The sequence below is a fragment of the Anolis sagrei genome, chromosome 8 (assembly GCF_037176765.1).
Source record: "Anolis sagrei isolate rAnoSag1 chromosome 8, rAnoSag1.mat, whole genome shotgun sequence".
Classification (NCBI taxonomy): domain Eukaryota; kingdom Metazoa; phylum Chordata; class Lepidosauria; order Squamata; family Dactyloidae; genus Anolis; species Anolis sagrei.
Window position 1 is genome coordinate 55,501 of NC_090028.1, and position 21,702 is coordinate 77,202.

Genomic DNA, 21,702 nt, shown 5'->3' on the forward strand with positions numbered 1-21,702 from the left:
CGCCCAGCAGCAGCAGCAGCATCAGGGGGAGGAGGAAGAGGGGGCCCCGGAGGGAAGGGGCCCAGCAGCCCACCGACGGCATCCTCGCAGCTGAAGCAGCAGAAGAAGGAGCAACAGAAGAAGAGGAGGAGGAGGAAGAGGAGGAGGCGGCGGGCAGGCGGGTGGGTCCAGGGGCCAATGGGCGATCCCCCCCCCTCCCTCCCTCCCTGCAAAGCCCCGCCCGCCCCCTCGGCCCCGGGGGCCAAGGGCCATCCAGCTGGGGCCCCCCCTGCAGGAAGGCAGCCTTCCAAGGGAAGGAAGGAAGGAAGGAAGGAAGGAAGGAAGGAAGAGGGGGACCCCATTGGACTCCCAGCCAGTCTTTATTCCGCTACAGCTGGGGGGAGGGACCCCAAAGGTCATCTAGCCTAGCCCTCTGCTGCCAAGCAGGAAGATGGCATTCCTAGTGTTGCTGTTGTTGTTGTGATCTGTATGTATTTCTCCCTCTTTGCAATGGGGGGGGGGGGGGCGGCGGCGGTGGCTAACAATCCCACACTTTAGTCAATACAATGCAAAAGTTTTAACAAACCCAATGAAATAGTCCAGTGTGCTGCGAACAGATTAAAATCTAATAACTACCTTTTAAAATAGATTTCTCTTGTGTCGTGATCCATTGCTATCCAGCTCCTTCTGGCGTTTGGCAAGAAGGCACCATCCGATCCCTCCCGGCAGAGGGCCATCTTGCCTGTGTTCCAAGGAGCTCAGCACAGAATGGTAGCGGAGGGGGCTCGGGCAGCTCCAGACCCAGGCCCCTAGCCAGGATTTCGATTTGGGGGGGGGCTGAGTTTTTTTCAGGGGGGGGGGCTCGGGGGGGCTGAGTTTCGGGGGGGGGCTGAGTCTGAGTGAAAAAGGGTCTACCCTAGCAAACCTTTTGTATCATTACCCCAATACCCCCCCCCCCATGCATATGGGATATATTGAGCATAGTGATCAGATCATGATATGAATAAACGTAACAGTTTAAATAATGCACCAGGAAGGCCTTCTCGCGGACCACCATGAGAATTTCGGGGGGGGGGGTGAAGCCCCTCAAGCCCCCCCCCCATCCCCCCGGCTACATGACTGTCCAGGCCCAAATATGCAATGGCAGAACAAAATGTACAGAAAACATGGTTGACTTTCCAGATTTTTCAGTTCAGAATTGCGGGGGTTGAAGTCCAAAACGCCTGGAGGGAGGGGGGGGGGGGCTGGGGAAAAGGTCCCAACAGAAGTCCACCCGTGCTCCTTCTGCCAGAGGGAAGCCTCCTCCCCACGCTCCCTTCTCAAGCCAAGGGTCACCCGGCCTCTCTGGGCAGCAAGAGAGCGCTCTCCTTGGATCTCTATGACCTCTCCTGCCCAAAGGGTTTGGAAACACACATGCCAGGGTCAGAAGCCACGATGCAATCTGCACAATCTGGCCTCTGAGCTCCACTACTCCTTATTCTTTGACTGCCTCCAGGCAGCAACAGCCGGGCTACCCTTATGCAGGTAGCCTCACTGGTTGACTTTGCAGCCTCATGGCTAGGCAATGCTATTCAAGCTGGTGAATTGCAGCATGCACACTTGCTTTAACAGACGAGGGTTCTTCCACCCCCCCACCCCCCCGGACATTATTCCACAGGGATATACACAGAGGCAGCCCTAGGTAATTATCAACGTAAGCAAACAGTCTCCCCCCCCCCCCCCCCAACCAATCACTGATCTATATTTTCTGTTTGTCGTGGGAGTTCTGTGTGCCATATAGATGGGGCAATGCTGACAGGGGATGATAGGGAAAAGGCAGAACTACTTAATGCCTTCTTTGCCTCGGTCTTCTCACAAAAAGAAAGTCATCTTCAACCTCAGCAAGATGGAGTGGATGAGGGATTGGAGGACATCTAACCCCAAATTGGGAAACAAGTCGTACAGGAATACCTGGCCGCTCTTAATGAGTTCCAGTCCCCTTTCAGGGCCAGATCAACTACACCCCAGAGTATGGAAGGAACGAGCGGAAGGAAGTCATTTCGGAACCATTGGCAACCATCTTTGAGAGTTCTTGGAGAACGGGAGAAGTTCCAGCAGATTGGAGGAGGGCCAATGTGGTCCCAATCTTCAAGAAGGGGAAAAAGGACGACCCAAACAACTACCGTCCGGTCAGCCTCACGTCCATACCAGGCAAGATTCTGGAAAAGATTGTTAAGGAAGAGGTCTGCAAACACTTAGAAACAAATGCAGTCATCGCTAAGAGTCAACATGGATTTATCCAAAACAAGTCATGCCAGACTCATCTGATCTCTTTCTTCGATAGAGTTACAAGCTGGGTAGATGCGGGGAATAATGCCGTGGATGTGGCGTGTCTGGATTTCAGGAAGGCCTTCTTTGACAAGGTCCCCCATGACCTTCTGGCAAGGAAACTAGTCCAATGTGGGCTAGGCAAAACTACGGTGAGGTGGATCTGGAATTGGTTAAATGGACGAACCCAGAGGGTGATTCTCCCCAGTGCTTCATCTTGGAAAGAAGTGACAAGCAGAGTGCCATCCGCAGGGTTCCCCCCTGGGCCCGGTCCTGATCAGGATCTTGATTAATGACTGAGATGAAGGGCTAGAAGGCAGGATCATCAAGTTTGCAGACAGGACCAAATTGGGAGGGATAGCCAAGACTCCAGAGGACAGGAGCAGGATTCAAAACTATCTTGACAGATTAGAGAGATGAAGGGCCAAAACTCACACAATGAAGTTCAAGAGGGACAAATGCAAGATACTCCACTTTGGCAGAAAAAACAAAATGCAAAGAGACAGAATGGGGGACAATGCCTGGCTCGAGAGCAGTACGTGTGAAAAAGATCTTGGAGTCCTCGTGGACAACAAGTTAAACATGAGCCAAAAATGTGATGTGGCGGCAAGAAAAGCCAATGGGATTTTGTCCTGCGTCAATAGGAGCCTAGTGTCTAGATCTAAGGAAGTAATGCTCCCCATGCTCTATTCTGCTTTGGTTAGACCACATCTGGAATACTGTGTCCAATTCTGGGCACCACAATTCAAGAGAGATATTGACAAGCTGGAATGTGTCCAGAGGAGGGCGACTCAAATGATTGAGGGTCTGGAGAACAAGCCCTATGAGGAGTGGCTTAAGGAGCTGGGCATGTTTAGCCTGAAGAAGAGAAGGCTGAGAGGGGATATGATAGCCATGTATAAATATGTGAGAGGAAGCCACAGGGAGGAGGAGGGAGCAAGCTTGTTTTCTGCCTCCCTGGAGCCTAGGACGTGGAACAATGGCTTTAAACTACAAGAGAGGAGATTCCACCTGAACATGAGGAAGAACTTCCTGACTGTGAGAGCCGTTCAGCAGTGGAACTCTCTGCCCCGGAGGGAGTGTGGTGGAGGCTCCTTGTTTGGAAGCTTTTAAGCAGAGGCTGGATGGCCATCTGTCAGGGGTGCTTTGAATGCAATATTCCTGCTTCTTGGCAGAATGGGGCTGGACTGGATGATGGCCCAGGAATTCTCTTCCAACTCTTTGATTCTATGACTTGGTTCAATTCCATCATTGGTGGAGTTCAGAATGCTCTTTGATTGTAGGTGAACTATACATCCCAGTAACTACATCTCGCATATATCAAGGTCGATTTTCCCCCAAGAGCGTCTCAAGAGCACCCCTGGGCAACATCAACTCTACTGCAAATGCTTACTTTGCGTAACGGGTTGAGCCACCCCTGGATATACATATGCATTCCACTTGCTTTATCACCATCAGATCTTCTGAAGATGACCTTGGCCACTGTTGCAGGTGGGCGTCCCAGAAGGATACCATGGTCGACGGTATCGAAGGCTGCTGAGAGGTCCAGCAGAACCAACAGGAACACACTCCCTCTGTCTAGCTCCCGGCGTAGATCATCAACTAAGGCTGTCTCAGTACCATGCCCCGGCCTAAAGCCAGACTGTGCCAAATCCTGATAATCTGTGTCTTCCAAGAATACCTGGAGTTGTGAGGCCACCACATGTTCCAGGACTTTGCCCAAAAAGAGGAGATTGGAAACAGGCCGATAGTTGACGAATTGAGTGGGATCCAGTGATGGTTTTTTCAACAGCGGTTTTATTACAGCTTGTTTTAAGCTCGCTGGAATGTTGCCTTCCCAAAGGGAGGCATTCACCACCACCTTCACCCACTCGGCCAATCCCCCTCTGGCCTCCTTTAGAAGCCAGGATGGGCAGGGGTCTAGGATGCATGTGGTCACTCTCATTCCTCCAAGTATCTTGTCCACATCCTCGGGTTTCACCAATTGAAATGAATCCATCAAAACCGGACAAACAGATGCTCAGAGACTGCCATTAACATGGTTTATAGACCGGAACGGCTCAAATCTACTTTGTCCGCGAAGAACCGAGCAAATGCTTCACACGGGCTGCTGTGTTGTCAGTTCTTCCATCCTGAGTGGTGGGATTTAATAGGCCTCTGACAACTCGAAACAGCTCCGCCGGATGGTTCTTAGCGGATGCAATATTAGCCGCAAAGAAAGATTTCTTTGTGGCTTTTATTGCTGTGGCATATGCCCTTAAAAAGGCCACAACCATGTTCAATTTGGCTCGCTCTCATCCGAACACCACACAGTCTCTAGTTCCCTCTTCCTTTGATTCATCGCTGCCAACTCCTCATTGAACCAAGGAGATGGTTTAGCTTGGCTACTTGAGAGGTGATGTTCTGGAGCGATTGTATCTATTGCCCTGGCCATCTCCCCATTCCAGAGAGTGACCAGAGCATCGACAGAATCACCTACCGAGGTGGGGGGAAACTCCCCAAGAGCCGTCAGGAAACTCTCCGGATCCATAAGCCTCCTGGGGTGGACCATCTTAATGGGTCCTCCACCCCTGCAGAGGTTAGTGGGTGCAGTGAGCCTAAACCTGATCAGGTAGTGGTCAGTCCATGGCAACAGAGCGATAGTCAGCTCCCCTATGCTGCCACCATCCCTGGCAAAAAAACAAATCTAATGTGTGTCCAGCACTGAGTAGGGACAGTTACTAATTGGGACAGCCTCATGGTCGCCATGGAAGACATGAAGTCCTGAGCCGCTCCTAATAAGGCAGCCTCGGCATGGATGTTGAAGTCCCCCAGCACAATGAGCCGTTGGGACTCCAATGTCAGGCTCGAAACCACCCCAGCTAGCTCAGGTAGGGAGACAGAAATGAAGCGAGGTGGACAGTACACTAACAGAATCCCTATTCTGTCCCGGTCACCTACTTTCAGGTGGACACATTCAAAATTGGTTGACTGCAGGATGGAGCACCTGGTCAGGGAGATGGAATCCCTATAGACCACTGCAACCTCTCCTCCCCGCCCTCCAGATCTCGGCTGGTGCTGCACGGAGAAACCTGGTGGACAAAGCTGGGTTAGATTTACACCTCCAGCCTCGTCCAACCAGGTCTCCATTATGCACGCCAGACCTGCCTGCTCATCCAGAATTAAATCCTGGATGAAAGCTGTTTTTCTGTTGACAGATTTATTACTTTTATTTATTACTTATGAAAAGCTTTCGAAAGACGAAGCATTGCTTGGCCTGATCCCGTCAACAGCACCACCTTTAATCCGGAGGGACAGCCGGAGGGACTGCCATCCTGCGTACTCCAATTTACTATGTCAGAAGACCGATTAGGAACTACTAATGTTGTTTCACGATCCCTAGGCTGAATTAATGGTCTCCCTTTTCCGTATCTCCCCTTCCCCATTACTACTCTTATAGCCCCCCCCCCCCAACCAATGGAACATCCATTTTCCGAGATATGTTCCATATTCCTGTCTTCAACCCGTGATTCAATGATGGTTGATTGGTTTGATGAAATTTCGTTTCATATTAACCCTCCCATCCATTCATTTCCCACCCCCGCCCTGCAATTTCTGGACCTATCCAGCCCGCTCCCACCTTCAGTCCCCTCATAAAGTGCAAATATGATTCCTATATACAGCAACTTAAGGGGCAACATGAGAAATAGTTGTTGGGCAAGTTCAAAAAGTGCAAGCGGCTATTCAAGTCCATATTAGATTATAAAGTGCAAAGCATATGAAAAGTCTATGAAGAGTGCTGGTGGGTTATCACCAGTGCAGGGGGGCAGCTGCAGTGAAAAAGGGCTGTTTGAAGCAGACGCGGCTAAAAGGGAAGGGGGGAGAAGGGGGCACCCGAGGAGCCTGGAGGCCGAATCCTTCAGCCTGGAAGCTGCGTGTCCAAAGGGGAGTCTTATTCCATAATAATAATAGGATATCTTTTTATTTATTACTTATGAAAAGCTTTCGAAAGACGAAGCATTGCTTGGCCTGATCCCGTCACACACAGAAACCAGAAGCATCGAAGACGTCCTTCCAGCTTTGGAAAGAAGCGGATTGAACAGAAATGAGTTCCAAAAAAGAGGGGGTGGGATTTCGCCAGAAAAGCAAAGAAGTCATTCAAAGGCACCAAGTCCAGTGTTGCACCCCCTTCTTGCCTTCCTCTCCCGGCATCTGTTCCTTCTGGAATCTGGCTGCGATTGATGAACACAGACGCAGAGAAGCCTCGGGGGGGGGGGGGCAGGGGACCCCAATGGGGGAAGGAGGACTGGGAAGGGCTCAGAGCTCCCGGTGCCCCTCCCTCCCTTCTGCGACTTTTTCAGGCAAGGTCTGGCTCCAGAAGCGAACCCGGCTCTCTTTCAGCTTCTTGGCCACCTGTTGCTTCAAGCCTATGTCCAGGTACTGCTCCTCCTGGTCGTAGGAGGGCCAGGTCACTAGACCGGCCCCATTGGGATCCCTGCGGAGCAGAAGGGAGGCAGAGGCTCCGTCAGTTGGTTTCATCGATCAAAATCCACCCAAAGCCACCTTTGCAGCCACTTTCCTGGCAGCACCCAGCCTTTGTCCCATCCACCCATCCACCCATCCATCCACCCACCCATTCCTCCTTCCCTCCCTCCCTCCCTCCCTCCCTTCCTTCCTTCCTCCCTCACCAGAGGAACCCACCTCAGGTTTCCTCCCAAGGAATGAAATAAGCTTTTGATGGCTGTGGCAGAAGACCAAATACAGACAAATCAACAGCAAGCCTATGGACTCACCCATTGCGAGCGAAATTGGCCCAGTATTTCATCATTGTTTTGCTCAGGTTTCTCTCTTCGTCAGTGCCTTCATCTACGGGAGAGACATGCAACGACAAGGTCAGTCAAGAGTTGCAGCCTTTGGCAAAGTTTTAACAATGTCCCAAGCGTTTCAGAACCTTCCTTGACTGGCCGCAAAGAGGGCCTTGGTGTTGCAACTCAGGGTAGTTTTCACCTTGCTCCAGACACCACCCCACCAAGGCTGTAGGTTTTTGTAGTTTATTGAGAAAAGCCAAATCAAAACAAAGAAATAGAAATGCAATAGTTCCATAGGAAAAAGAGACTTAAATGTAAAGGCAACATTCCCAAGATCCAAAGGTAAAAACATGAAGCATAACCCCTTAGCAATGGTCAAACAAAAGTCCATGGCAAACAGTTGAAAACAAGACCCAGATCCCAGACTCAGGAAGCCAGAAGTGTGCTGCGAAAAGCCAAGGGAAATCTCCAGAAGTTAACACAGGAAGAGCAATGTTGGACTGACAACAATTCCCTGTCAGCTACAAGACTAAATACCCTTTGCGAACATGAAAGCATTGCGTTGACCTTGGGTCCCTTTGGCTTCTCGCTTGCTGGCCAAGCGAGTGCTTCTCCAAAGCCTTAATTGCAAACGACCTTGTCTGCTCATTAGTTCATTATCTGCAAGGCTATGCAACCCCTTATCTGGGCCCAGCTGGGACGGATCCTCCACCTGGCCGTGTGGGATTTCACTCTCGCTATCAGTCTCTCTAACTTCAGGAACATTCCTTTCCATGGAGAACTGACTTGTTGTTTCTCCTTCAGCAGCCACACCATCAGCCCCATCTGAAACATGTACAGGAATCTGTAAACCATCAGCCCCCTTGTCATCCTGCAGGCCAAAGTGAGGCTCAGAAGGCCCAAAATCAGGCTCAGAAGGCCCAAACAGCTCAGCTTCAGACTCAAAGTCAAGCTGAGTCACAACAATTGGGGCCGGCCAGGTGATTCCAGGCCTCCCTGTTGATGAAATGGTAGGGTTATGTGTATTAGGAGAAATCACCCTCAAGACATGTATTCCCAGAAGCATCCAGTAAGGGTGTAGTGCCCAGATGTGCCAGGCTAGAGAGCTCAAGGCATGCCATAGCTGGAGGTGTGGAATACTGATAGACAAGACCACAAGGATTTCTTCCTTTTTCCTGCTGTGACAAATGGATGTGTCACACTGTGAGTTAACTGAGGGACAGAAAAAGCAGGCATGCTTATGAGCAGATGCTTCTAAGCTGCAGGACAGGAGAAAAATCCAGTCCCACAGGGGTGTTAAGGGGGACATTCCACATTGGCCCACAAAATGGTTGGCTCCAGAGACCTGCCAACTGCTTTCAAACAGGTCAAAACATTATGCTTTTGGGGGAAAGTAAGCACTCACCTGCTAAGAAGGGCTTCCCAAAGACAAAGAAAAGCTCATCGCCGTGGTCCGCCTGAACAAAGTCCGGCCTCAGGCCCGCCTGCCAACTGGGGCTGTGCTGGAACTCATAGACGTAGGTCGGGTGGCCGGTGTCTGGAAAGGCAAAGGCGGTGGGGTCACCCTTCCCTCCTCTGGATGTGACTCTATTATTTATATTATACGGAGCCCCCGGGGGCGCAGTGGGTGAAAGCACTGAGCTGCTAAGCTTGTTGACCGAAAGGTCACAGGCTCGATTCCGGGGAGCGGCGTGAGCTTCCGCTGTCAGCCCCAGCTTCTACCAACCTGGCAGTTCGAAAACATGCAAATGTGAGTAGATTGGCTTAGAAATGGAGATGAGCACCACACCCCAGAGTCAGACATGACTGGACTTAATGTCAGGGGACAACCTTTACCTTAACCTTATTATTTATATATTTATTTTATATCAATATATAAAGAATAGAGCCAAATTTATCTCACTTTGGCCAAGATATATTACAGCAGTTATAGATATTCAACTCTGCCCTGGTTGAGTCAATGCGGCCACAGAGTAAGTGTGTGTGTGTGTGGGGGGGGGGGTTTGGAGGCTCGAGGCCTTTTCTGCCAGAGACGCCACTCACCCCGATGGTGCCGGGCAGTGAGGACAGCAGGCGCCACTAAGACCACGTCCCCAAGGGCTTCCAGGACCCGGTCCCGGAGCTGAAAGGGGTCCTGGAAATCCTTCAGGTATTCGTTGATGATGATGTGGCAGTGTTCACGGTCGATTGTCTGTAATCACAGATTATAATCAATCATGGAAGCATACTCTCAGTCCAAGGCCTCTTTTATAGGTGTCTCATAAGCACAAAGACAGCCATGGGGCTAGTGGTGTGAGCATCAGCCTTTGGAGACTGGAGTCCGAATCCCTGCTGCTCCGCCCTGGAAACCCATTGCTCAGACTTGGGCAGATCACTCTCTCTCAGCTTCAGAGGAAGGCAAGGCAATCCTGCTCTGGTCAAGTCTTGCCAAGAGAAGCCCGGGGCCAAACCAGTATGAAAAGGGCGCCAGCGGGAGACCCTCTGGTCAAGGGGACCCTGCCCTCCTCCACCATCAGTTCTCGCGATCCCTTTCTGGCCAATGTCCAGGATTTCCTTCCCTGCCTCTTGGGATCGGTGTCTCTGCCGCCAGATGAATGCGTCTTGGCATCGCTATTGGTATCAGGGTCAAAGTGAATAAAGGGTTCTTTCATATTCGTGATCTTGTTAGGTAATACAAACTTGGGGTCTGAGTTTTTTGGGAGGAGGGAGGGAGGGAGGGAGGGAGGGAGGGAGGGAGGGAGGGAGGGAAGGAAGGAAGGAAGGAAGGAAGGAAGGAAGGAAGGAAGGAAGGCTGGAAATGGACTTGGCTCTGCAGATGCATTTCCCTGTTGCTGCCCTGGTTGTCCCATTCTCATAGAGGACAAAGGGAAGATATGGGTCTGGGGCTTGGATTTTCTGCTTGTCTGGAGTCCCCCATATAGAAAATGGAGTGAGCCTGTTTTCTGCTGCTTCAGAAACTTGATGGATTCAAATGTGTGCCGGTATCCAATGCCAAGGATACTGGACGGGGAATGGAGCGAATGAAGCCTAGCTGGCCCTACGACACCACCCTTAGACAGAGAATGCAAAGGAAAGGCAAAGTCCCAACAGGGAAAGGCAGCGTTCGGCATTGCACCACACAGCGCCAACACAGCCGCGAAGGAGAAAGTCTAAAGGAGCCGCACACACCGCCACAGCCCAAGGATGTCACAGCAACTGGCACTGCTCTGTGTGGCTGAGCAACAGAGATTTGTACATAGGTTACGGGGCACTGTTGAGAGCTTAAGCTTTCTTTTATTTGTCTTTGGTTTTATTTTGTATTGTATTGCGAGTTTATATTTACACGTTATTTTAGGCACACTGTGCCATATGTAACCCACCTTGAGTCCCTTCAGGGAGATGGAGGCGGGTACAAAAATAGTTATTATTGGGTTGTTGTTGGGGTTTTTGGGCTATATGGCCATGTTCTAGAGGCATTCTCTCCTGATGTTTCACCTGCATCTATGGCAAGCAACCTCAGAGGTTGTGAGGTCAGACCTCTGAGGATGCTTGCCATAGATGCAGGCGAAACGTCAGGAGAGAATGCCTCTAGAACAGTGGTTCTCAACCTGTGGGTCCCCTGGTGTTTGGGCCTACAACTCCCAGAGATCCCAGCCAGTTTACCAGCTGTTCTGGGAGTTGAAGGCCAAAACATCTGGGGACCCACAGGTTGAGAACCACTGCTCTAGAACATGGCCATATAGCCCGAAAAAACCAACAACCAGTGATTCTGGCCATGAAAGCCTTTGACACTACAAAGTTATTATTATTATTAGTAGTAGTAGTATTGCATGTCATCCTATTTGCCTTGTAGATGTTGACCCAAGGAATCTGCCCGATCAAGCCAAATGTCACACTGCATTCTCGAAGCAACACTTCATTGGCAACCCTTCCGGTTTTTGAGATGTTCCAAATCCACTCAAAGGAACCAATGCACAGAAAGACAAAGTCCGGGGATGCTGATGGATCACAATGACAAGAGAGAAGGTGGGGTGGGGTGGGGGGGGGGGGGGAGAGAGAGAGCTCTTACCATGAGGGACCTTGCAGTGCCGCACAGGAGGAATTCGGCCGTCTTCCTGTCGAAGCCCTTGTCTAACTCTGGGAACTCGAGCATCTGGAGGTGAGAGGGTCGGGGTCAGGGGGAGTCCTGGGGTCAATGGGGGGGGGACAACAAAGGGGAAAGGAGGGGCGCTTACATTGGGGAGAAGCCACCCCGCTTCATTGTTGTTGACGCCGATGATGACGGGCACGCTGCTGCCGGCCCCCTCCTCCTGCAGCAGGCGCTTCGGCATAAACGCACCGTCCACCACGGCAGGCATGAAGAGTGTCTTCTGGAAGGAAAAGAGGGCAGAAAGAAAGGGTTGCTGGGGATGAGAAGAAGAAGAAGAAGGGGGCAAGGGGCCGTTGGTGCCGGACCCCTTAGGGAAGGCGCCCCCAAACTTGTGAGCTTGTGAGACGGGGGCACCCCAAAGCATTCCGTACCATTTCCCTCTAATGAACAGCGCCACTCACCTGAGCATTGTCCTCCAGTTGCAGGTGGGTGAAGCCCTGAAATCACAGAAAAGGGACACAAACACACACACACACACACACACAGAGGGATTGAGGTCTGCGCTGGGCCCCCAACGCAGGGAAGGAGCCAGCAGAGGGCGCCATTCCACTTACAACAGAAACGTGGTGGGGTTTGAAAGGAGAATATTAATAATATTAATAATTAATAATAATAATAATAATAATAATAATAATACTTTATTTATACCCCGGCACCATCTCTCCAAGGGACTTGGAGTGGCTTATATGAGGCCAAGCCCAACAACACATCAATAAAAACAAAAAAGCAATAAACAAACAATAAATACAAATACAATTAATATAAATCACATATAAACAATAACCAATGAACAGTAACACACAAAGATTTAAAACCTATGGCCGGGCCAAATGTAATAGTTTAAAATTAAAAAATAAACGCTGGGCATAAACAAGGTAGGATATAACTGGTATAGGGTTGGATTGTTCTAGGTTTTTCAGGCTATATGGCCATGTTCTAGAGGCATTCTCTCCTGACGTTTCGCCTGCATCTATGGCAGGCAACCTCAGAGGTAGTGAGGTCTGTTGGAACTAGGAAAAAGGGTTTATATATCTGTGGAATGACAAAGGACTCTTGTCTGCTGGAGCTAGGTGGGAATGTCTCAACTGACCACCTTGATTATCATATAATGGTCTGACAGTGCCTGGAGCAATCTTTTGTTGAGAGGTGATTAGATGTCCTTGTTTGTTTCTTCTCTGTTGTTGTGCTGTTGTAATTTTAGAGTTTTTTAACACAATCTGGCTACCAATATTAAAAAACTAAAATTACAACAGTGCAACAACAGAGAGGACGCACTGCCAGGCAATCAAATGCTAATCAAGGTGGTCAGCTGAAACATTCACACCTAGCTCCAGCAGACAAGAGTCCTTTGTCTCACCCTGGTCATTCCACAAATATATAAACCCTTTTTCCTACTTCCAACAGACCTCACTACCTCTGAGGATGCTTGCCATAGATGCAGGCGAAACGTCAGGAGAGAATGCCTCTAGAACATGGCCATAGAGCCTGAAAAGCCCACAACAACCCATTGATTCCGGCCATGAAAGCCTTTGACAATACATTGGTATAAGGTTTCAAAGAGAGATGAGGGAACGCAGTCAATCCTAGAAGGCGATCCGAACAGGATTTGAGAACTTAAAATAATACGGGTAATATACTAATATATTCTGTATTCTCAAAAGATTGATGGGTTAACGTTTCAAAGTCAGGATAGAAATGCCTATAAGTTCAATGATGTGGATATTATAGACATCAATATTCAGAATCTGTGTAGACGACAGACTAAAATAGCAAGTATTTACATATGTTTTACTAACCTATTAACTAAAGGAATTAACTCTAGGGTATTTAAATGACTATTAAACTAGGAGGGAAATAGAGCGTGTATAAGTAAACTCATAAAAGGAGGAAAAGACAAGGAAAAGATGGGACAAGAGAAGAAGGCAGAAGATTACTGCGGACACCAAAGGACAAGAATCGACTTGCTCTTGGAATCGAAGATCTTGTCGATGGAATGTCTTGCTGGGCTAGAGAAGATGCATCACAACGCCCCCCCACCCCCCCCGGTCAGCCCACTGTGGACATGCTGCTTTAAATGTGTCCCCTAACCCTGAGGTGTGGCCGCATAGCTTCTGGCCAGAGGAAGGAGCCTGACCGGGCCTGTTCCCAGCTCTGCCTTTTGTCTTACTTGTCAAGGAGGGGACCAACGGGGGGGGGGGGGGGGGCTCTCGAGACAGAGGCAGCCTTCCCAAAGACAAGCCGTGTCCTGCCCGGGTTTAGCAGCCTTTGTGCCGCTCCCTCCTTCCCTATTAGGCAAGTTCAAGCAGATTAGGACACTGAACACACACACAGTCCCTAAACTGGTAGGTTGGGATATTTGCTTGGCAGCCCTTCCACCCATTGTATTGCCGAAACCTTTCCTAGCCGGAATCCCTAGGGGTTCCTGGGCTGTATGGCCAAGGTGTTCCAGCAGCATTTTCTCCTGATGTTTTGCCTGCATTCGACCCATTTCTATCCCCCCCCCCCCCCGCCTTCCTGGGCACTCTTCCCCAAGGAGCCCCCAGAAGGTGGCCCGTTTACCATCTTGAGAGTCGTCTCTAAGATTTCTTCCGCCGTCTTGGCCTTGAGGCAACGGAGCATCTCGGGAGAACTGAAGGCTTGGCAACCGGCAGTTTTGGCAATTTTCTGGAGGAGAAAAAAATTAAATAAACCATAACAATACACTCTCTCAGCCTCAGAGAAAGGCAAAGGCAACCCTTTCCTCCCAAAAAAAGATCTTCCAGGAAGACCTTGTGATAGTGAAGTTGAACATGACCCCACCCCCCCACCCCCGCTTAGAGATAGTAACTTATAGTTTGCTAAGGGCAAGGACACCAGACTGGATAATAAGTCTTGGTCAGTTTGGTGTGTATCATTTAATCAAGGCTTTATGCTCTATTTTCATATGTTTATAGCAGAAGGTAACCAATTTATTACTGAAAATCATGCCACAAAAGTATGTGACTTTTCCCACCTGAGGCACACCTGGGCTCCTGAGGGTCCCCCACCTCACAAACCAGGGACTCACTTTCCCCCTCAGGGATATATTTCCCTTTATGGACCTTCCTATGAATAATATGAACTATGGACACTGGGGGAAGGTAGTTGGGTTTACTCTCTGTGTTATGATTTCTATATTTTCATATTTTCTCCTTATCTCTATATTTCCCTTCATGTATTTGACCTTGCCCTGACCTTTTTGCCCCCTTCCCCTCTCCTTGGGGGAAATCTACAAGGAAGCTGCCCTGCCTCTGGAAAAGCAATCAGCGATCATGAAAAGACCCTTCTCTTTGGACATTCTTTGCATGGACCATAATCAAGGAAATCCTTTTGTCTTCGGAGTTGGGCCATCTTTAGGGTTCCTGTCTGGCAGACTTTTTAATCACATAACAATGGGGGGAATATGACCTTAGGAAAGTCCTCTTTTCCTCCAAGCCATTTTTCTTTACAATCTTTCCACTAAGGACATTCACCTAAGTCTCCCTCTTTGTGCCCTATCTGATTGTAAGGGGAAAAGCCAGATTAAGCTATCAATGCTTATCACAGACCCATCTCAGCACAATAAAGTGGCTTCTCTGGAAGGCCGATCCCCAGACTCGATAAGCCTAAGGACATTAAAACTCCATAATCCACTCCAGAATGCATTGTCTCCCTTCATCCCACCCCCGTCCCTTCTGATTCGCTGGAGCATTGAGGCAGCAGGTGCCTCTTGATAGGCTCTGGTGCCCTGCGAAAGCCCTGTGATTGGCCTGATGCATGGGGGACGGTCAAGCCTCCTCCCAGCTGTTTGCGCGTCAGCCAATCCCCTTCGAGCTGGGCGGGAGGGGGGAGCGGGAATTTTGAAATTCACAACTCTCTATTTTCTATAAAAATGGCCTTTACTTCTGTAACCACATGCTCTGCTTGGCGAATGATTGCCGCTCTGCATCCTTTTCAGCTGAATCGCAAATAAAACATCTCGGTGGCACTTCCTTCAACTTGGTGAGACCTTTTATTGGGAAAAATCAGGGATTGGGTGCTTCTCTGTCTTGTCAGGGGAAAAGAACTCTTTGATGAGTCCAATTGGTCTCTGCCTCCTGGCAAAGACCCTTAAATTCCTGCTCTATAACAATACCTCCATAAAATATGTATCTACATACACAAACAAAAACCAAGCATACAGCGAAGTTTAAAATCCACCATTAAAACTGGTGAATTTAAAAAGAAGTCAGAAACAACGAGTCGTTATGTTAAGGAAGAAAAACAACATCTGTTTCAGAATTGATGGAGCTCCAGCAAGTCTTAGCAGAATGACAAGGTGTTTAAGCAATCCAGAACAACAACAGCAACAAGTTCTACATTAAGGAGACCCTTTTCTCTTTGAAAAATGTGTCAGATCTGCAAGGAATGCCAAGTCTGAACACCCGCCTCCTTCCAAGATGGACTGAATGAAGAAGGATGGCGAGTATGAATGTGAATGAATGTATGTGGAGTGCTGGGTATACGGTATGCGATGCTTCCCCTTTGCCCACGTGGCCAATACAGCCATAATAAAACCAGTCCTGGGTCTGTGTGTCTGCTTCTTTCTCTGAAAGTGCCTGATGCATATCAAAGAAGATTTTTAAGGTTCAGAAGTATTCATGAAAGACCCTGCTTGCCCTTAGCCCACCCTGGCTGACCCCTCCCCGCAAGGCCTTTGGGTCAGTTGGAAAGAGACCCCCAAACCTACCTTTGCAAGCTTTTCTGGGTGGGGGTCTATGAGGATGTCCGTGGCAGCCACGCCACTCTCGGAGATGGCTCTGTGGAATAGGCCCCTGGACAGAGGGGACAAGACCTGAGGAAAGAGGAGGGGGGCGGTCAAGGAGGGCCTCTCATGCGAATCCCCCCTCCCCCCGGCCCAGTCTCTGGGCATCCGCCATGCACCCGCATCGGAAGGGCTTTCCCCCATGTTGTTGTTGTTGTTGTTTTGTTTACTCGGTTTTCTCTCCAACAAGGAGACTCAAAACCAGCTTACATTAAAAACCTTTCAGTGCAGTTTAAAATCTACACATATACAAACATTAAAACAGAATAGCATTTAAGAATTCACAGTTCCAATTTCTTCTGGCCTTTCCTTTAACTTGGAGAAATGTTTGGGGAACCGGCTGCTGTGCAAATAGCGAAGCCAGGATCAAACAACTTCCCGTATTGGACACAGGTTGGAACTTGCCCTGTTCTTACCTTATTCTTGTATTTCAAATCATCCTGTGTTTAATTAGTTTTATCAGTTTATTAATTTGTTTGCGGTTCTGCACCTTTGACCACCTTTGAGCCAACTGAATCTTTGACTGCAATAAAGTTCTGATTGAAGGATTGCTTGAAAAAGAGAAGCCATTCTTGCTGGGATCCAGGAGGAGGCAGCTGCCGGGGAAGTAGTTGCATATTTTGGTATATTTTAAATTACGTGGTCATACTTTCATTGTCAGCCGATTGAGTCTCCTTCGAAGACATAAGGTGGGTATAAATAAACATAGTAATAAAGAAACAAACAAACAATGTGCCTCCATTGGCTGCGGGGGCATTCTGGCCCGTCCCCAGCCACGAAATGGTCAAGAAACCACTGGTCACCAATTTATAAGCACAATATGCAATTACTCCATTGTACAGAAGATCCCTGGAAAAATATGAGGAATATTATCTCAAACATCTCATAGAATATAGGGAACCACTTATAAAGCGGCTAAGTTTTGTGCGGCAGCTCCAAAAACAACAAAGCCATTTGTGGATGATTTTAGCAGTTAGTATTTTAACTTATTCTTTTTATTGTATCCATTCCCACAGATGTTATTATAAGCATCACATAGGAAGCTGTCTAGGTTGACTAAATAACACGGGCTCTCTGCCTTTAATGTTGAGAATTCCTGATCTGAATGTCAACCCTTCAAAAACATGTTTTAAAGTTTTGCACTCCTGGTCTGTGACCACAGTAATGGGTGCACGGCATCCTGTCAGATCCCCAAAATCTGGAGGAAAGCAAAAGTCATCGCCAGGCAAAGGACCGTAATGAGCCAAAAAGCTATAGACGAATCTCCCTGTTGTGCCACCTCTACAAAGTTCTGGAGAGACTTATTTTGCATAGAATTATGGAACAAATAGACCCGTCTTATTCCACAGCAAGCTGGCTTCAGGAAAGGCAAAAGCTGCACATCGCAAGTGCTGAACCTGACTCAGCACATAGAAGATGGCTTTGAAGGCAGCAGATCACCAGAGCTGTCGTCATACACCTGTCAGCGGCTTATGAGACTGTAAAACCTCAGCAAGTGAGAGTCCAAAAGTGGCAGGCTCAAACCCAAAACCTCAACCAATGGCTGATACCAAATGAAAGACTCCCCCCTGGGCACAGAGAAGATTGGGTAACTTGGAAGGCGCTGAACAGACTGAACTCTCACCACAAGATGCAGAGCCAATCTTGAGAAATGGGGCCACAAAGATGGGGCCACAAAGGGAATCCATGACATGCGAGTGTGGAGAAGAGCAAACCACTGACCAACTGCTGCAATGCAACATGAGCCTAGCCACATGCATCATGGAGAACCTTCTTATAGTAACACCAGAGGCACTCCCAGTGGCCAGATACTGGTCAAAGGACATCTAATCAACTACCAGCTTGCAAACTTGTGTTTTGTCTGTTTGTTTGTTTTGTTCTGTTAGAAATGTAATACAATTGTCTGGTTGCCCCTGACACGATATATAAAAATAAATACCACAGTAATAAAATCTGCGCATTCCCTGGCCAGCACGTGCCAGCAGTTTCTAACAACGAAGGAGAGCACGCACCAACCATTACAAAGAGAGACGTCCCAGTCAGCGTGAACCTACGTGAGCGGAAGTGCTGAAGCCTCCTGCCGACTCTCCGAATATCGTCACGGATCCCGGGTCGCCCCCAAAGTGCCCGATGTTCCCCTGGACCCACTTGAGAGCCGCCACTTGGTCCAGGAAGCCCCAGTTCCCGGGCGCATGGTCATCACCGGTGCTGGAAGGGAGGGCGAGCAGAGGGCGGTCGAAGCCATTGGGGACGTTGAATGGCTGCTTCGTGCATTAGTCTAAGCCTGCTGACCCTGAGGGGCTTTGGCCAGAGAGGCCCCTTGTGTACCGAACAAGGACACATGTAAAATCCTTCACTGTGGCAGAAAAAACCGAAATGGACAGAGGCAGGATGGGAGACCCCTGGCTCCACAACAGAGTCACGTGGGAAAGGGATCTTGGGTTCTTAATGGACAACAAGGAGAACGTGAGCCCAAAATGGGATGCGGCAGCACCAAAGCCAATGGGATTATGGGTGCATCCAAAGGAGTCTAGTGTCCAGACCAAGGGAAGTCCTGGTGCCCCTCAATTCTGCTTTGGTTGGACCTCTTCACCTGGAACCACACTGTGTCCAATTCTGGGCACCACCGTTCAAAAGAGATAATAATAATAATAATAATAATAATAATAATAATAATAATAATAATGGCTCTAAGATGGAACATGTTCAGAGGAGGGCAACTAAAAGGATCCAAAGTCTGGAACCCTGAATTCCTCTGAGGAGTGGTTTAAAGAGCTGAGTCTGCTCAGCTTGGAGAAGTGAAGGCCAACAGGAGAACTTATGAGAGGATGCTTAAATCATTGCAAGGATGTCAAAAGGGACAAGGAGGAGGTCTCCTTTCTGCTGCCCTGGAGACTGGGCCTCAATGGAGACAGGGCTTCAAATGGAAGGAAAGGAGATTCCACCTGAACACGAGGAAGAACTTCCTGGCTGTAAGAAGAGCTGTTCAGCGGTGGAACTCTCTGCCTCGGAGTCTGGTGGAGGCTCCTTCCTTGGAGGCTTTGAAACAGAGGCTGGATGGCCATCTGTTGGTTGGGGGGGGGGGGGAGTTGACTGTGCTTTTCCTGCACAAAGGCAGAAGGGAGTTGGAGTAGATGGCCTTTGGGGTCCCTTCCAACTCTATTATTATCATTATCGTTATGATGATGATGATTATTGCTCAGCAGAGGCTGGATGTCCATCTGATTGGGTGCTTTGTTGTGCTTTTCCTACAGGAAGGCATAAGGGGGTTGGATTGGCTGACCTCTATTATTATTATTATTATTATTATTATATTATTATTATTATTATTACTATTATTGTTAAGCAGAGGCTGGATGTCCATCTGATCGGCTGCTTTTGTTGTGCTTTTCCTATAAGGGGTTGGACTGGATGACCTTTGGTGTCCCTTTCAACTCTAGGATTCAAGTAGTAGTAGTAGTAGTAGTAGTGGTGGTGGTATTAGCAGAAACAGTATTAAGCAGAGGCTGGATGGCCACCTGTTGTGTTGTGCTTCTCGTGCCTGGTAGAAAGAAGGGGGTTGAACTAGATGGCCTTTGGGGGGCTCCCTTCTAACTCTAGAATTCCAGCTCCAAGTCTTACCTGAAAAAACCAAGGATGCCCAGCCGGTACTGAATGGTCACCACCACCACATCCTCAAAGGCGGCCAGGCGGACCCGTCGTAAGAGGAGGCCGCCCCCAGCTGAAGCCCCCCGCCATGGATCCAAACCATTACCTGCAGCCAAACAGGAGAAGGAATTGTGGGAGTTGGGAGTCCAAACCACCTGGAGGGAGGAGGGCCGAAGCCGGCCCAGGCCTGGAGGAGGCCTTTGTGGGCATCCTGACCCTCCTGGTGACCCTCCGGTTCATGGCCCCGCCCCACCCAGGACTCACGGGCTGCTTCGCCTTCTTGTCCGCATGGACCGGAGAGAAGATGTTGAGGTACAAGCAGTCCTCGGAAACCTCCAGGGAGACCTTCTCCTTCTTGTTCGTGAATGCGTCGACAGGCCTTGCCCCATGACCGGGTCCTGCAAACACCTGAAGGAAGCGAAGGGAAGCAAGGCGGCCATCACACGGAAACAGACCTCCATCGAGATCACGCATGGGCCAACTTTGGCCCTCCAGAAGTTTTGGGATTGTGGGAGTTGAAGTCCAAAACACCTGGAGGGCTGAAGGTGGCCCATGCCTGATCTATATCTAACTGTCTTCTTTTCTCCTATCCGTCAGCTTCTCTGTCTCTTCTCTCTCCCTCTCTCTGTCACCTGTCTGTCATTTATCATTTGTCTCGTCTACTCTATACCGCATTATTTCTATATCGTTTTTGGTTTTATTTTATAGTAATTTGCTGTTTGGGCTTGGCCTCATGAGAGCCGCTCGGAGACCCCATTGGGAAAGTGGTGGCGGGGTATCATAATAGTAATAATAATAATAGTAATAGTAATAATAATCTTTATTTATTCCCCGCTACCGTCTCCCAAGGGGACTCGGTGAGGCTTACATAATGCCGAGCCCACAATACAACAATACAAGAAATAACAACCACAATACGAAGCAAAATACAACTACTGATACAAAGCAATTAAAATAAATCTCATACACAAATAGCATAAACATTGAACAATAACACAAGACACATTTAAAACGAAATAAAGATTATTATTAGGTTTTGAAATGCTGTATGTTATTATTGTTTATTGTTATTGCTTATTGTGCATTTTTGTTTTTGAGTTTTATTTTATTTTAATTGTTTTGTTGTTGTATCACTCGGGGCCTTCCTCGTCCAATCCCACCCACCCCCCCGCTTGACCCCGTCTCCCACTCACATGGGTGGGTGGGCCTGGGAGGCGTCCCGGGTTCCATTCCACGGCGGGGGGGCTCCTGGGGGGCGAAGCGCAGGGGGCCCAGGGGCGGGGGGGCGAAGGGGACCCCCAGGAAGACGTCCACGGGGCGCTCCGAGCCCGGAACACGCGTGCGGCGACCCCGCAGGGACCCCTGCCCCATCCGCAGCTCCGGAGGGGGAGTCACCTGAAGAGAAAGAAGGGGGTCAGAAGCAGAGGAGGAAGGAGAAGGGAAACCAGAAGGAAGGAGGAGGAGAAGGGGGGAGGAAGGAAGGAAGGAAGGAAGGAAGGGGCAAGAGAAGGAAGGAAGAGGGGAATGGAAACAAGAGAGAGGGAAAGGAGAAGGGAAGTGGAGGGAGGAATGAAAAGGGAAGAAGGGAGGGCAAGAGAGGGGAAAGGCGAAGAAGGGAAGGGAGGGTGGAAGGAAGGAAGGAAGGAAGGAAGGAAGGAAGGAAGGAAGGAAGGGGGAATGGAGACAAGAGGGAGGGAAAGGAGAAGGAAAAGGGAGAGAGGAAGAGAGGGAAAGGAAAAGGGAAGGAAGAAGGGAGGGCAAGAGAGGGGGAAGGGGGAAGAAGGGAAGCAGGGTCGGCTCAACCCTTACGCAAAGTAAGCCTTTGCAGTAGAGTTGATGTTGCGGGGGGGGGGGGGGGCGCTCTTGAGGCGCTCTTGGGGGAAAATAGATCTTGGCATATGCGAGTTGTAGTTACTGGGATGTATAGTTCACCTACAATCAAAGAGCATTCTGAACTCCACCAAGGATGAATTGAACCAAATATGGCACACAGAACTCCCACCACAAACAGAAAATATAGATCAGTGATTGGGGGGGGGGGGGGGACACGC

At 49.2% G+C, this 21,702-nt stretch overlaps 1 protein-coding gene across 1 annotated transcript; it reads right to left on the reverse strand.

Moving 5' to 3' along the window:
* Nucleotides 1-6,228: 6,228 nt before the first annotated feature.
* On the reverse strand, nt 6,229-21,033 carry LOC132782867 (fatty acyl-CoA hydrolase precursor, medium chain-like). The gene is given in 16 exon segments (XM_067470905.1): nt 6,229-6,760; nt 7,059-7,131; nt 8,479-8,610; nt 9,117-9,264; nt 11,122-11,205; nt 11,288-11,422; nt 11,604-11,639; nt 13,762-13,866; nt 15,929-16,033; nt 18,058-18,211; nt 19,625-19,697; nt 19,700-19,757; nt 19,916-20,022; nt 20,025-20,059; nt 20,845-20,893; nt 20,896-21,033. Coding segments are annotated over 16 exon segments (1,599 nt in total). The 5' UTR covers nt 21,023-21,033; the 3' UTR covers nt 6,229-6,582.
* Between the last annotated feature and the right edge of the window lie 669 nt (nt 21,034-21,702).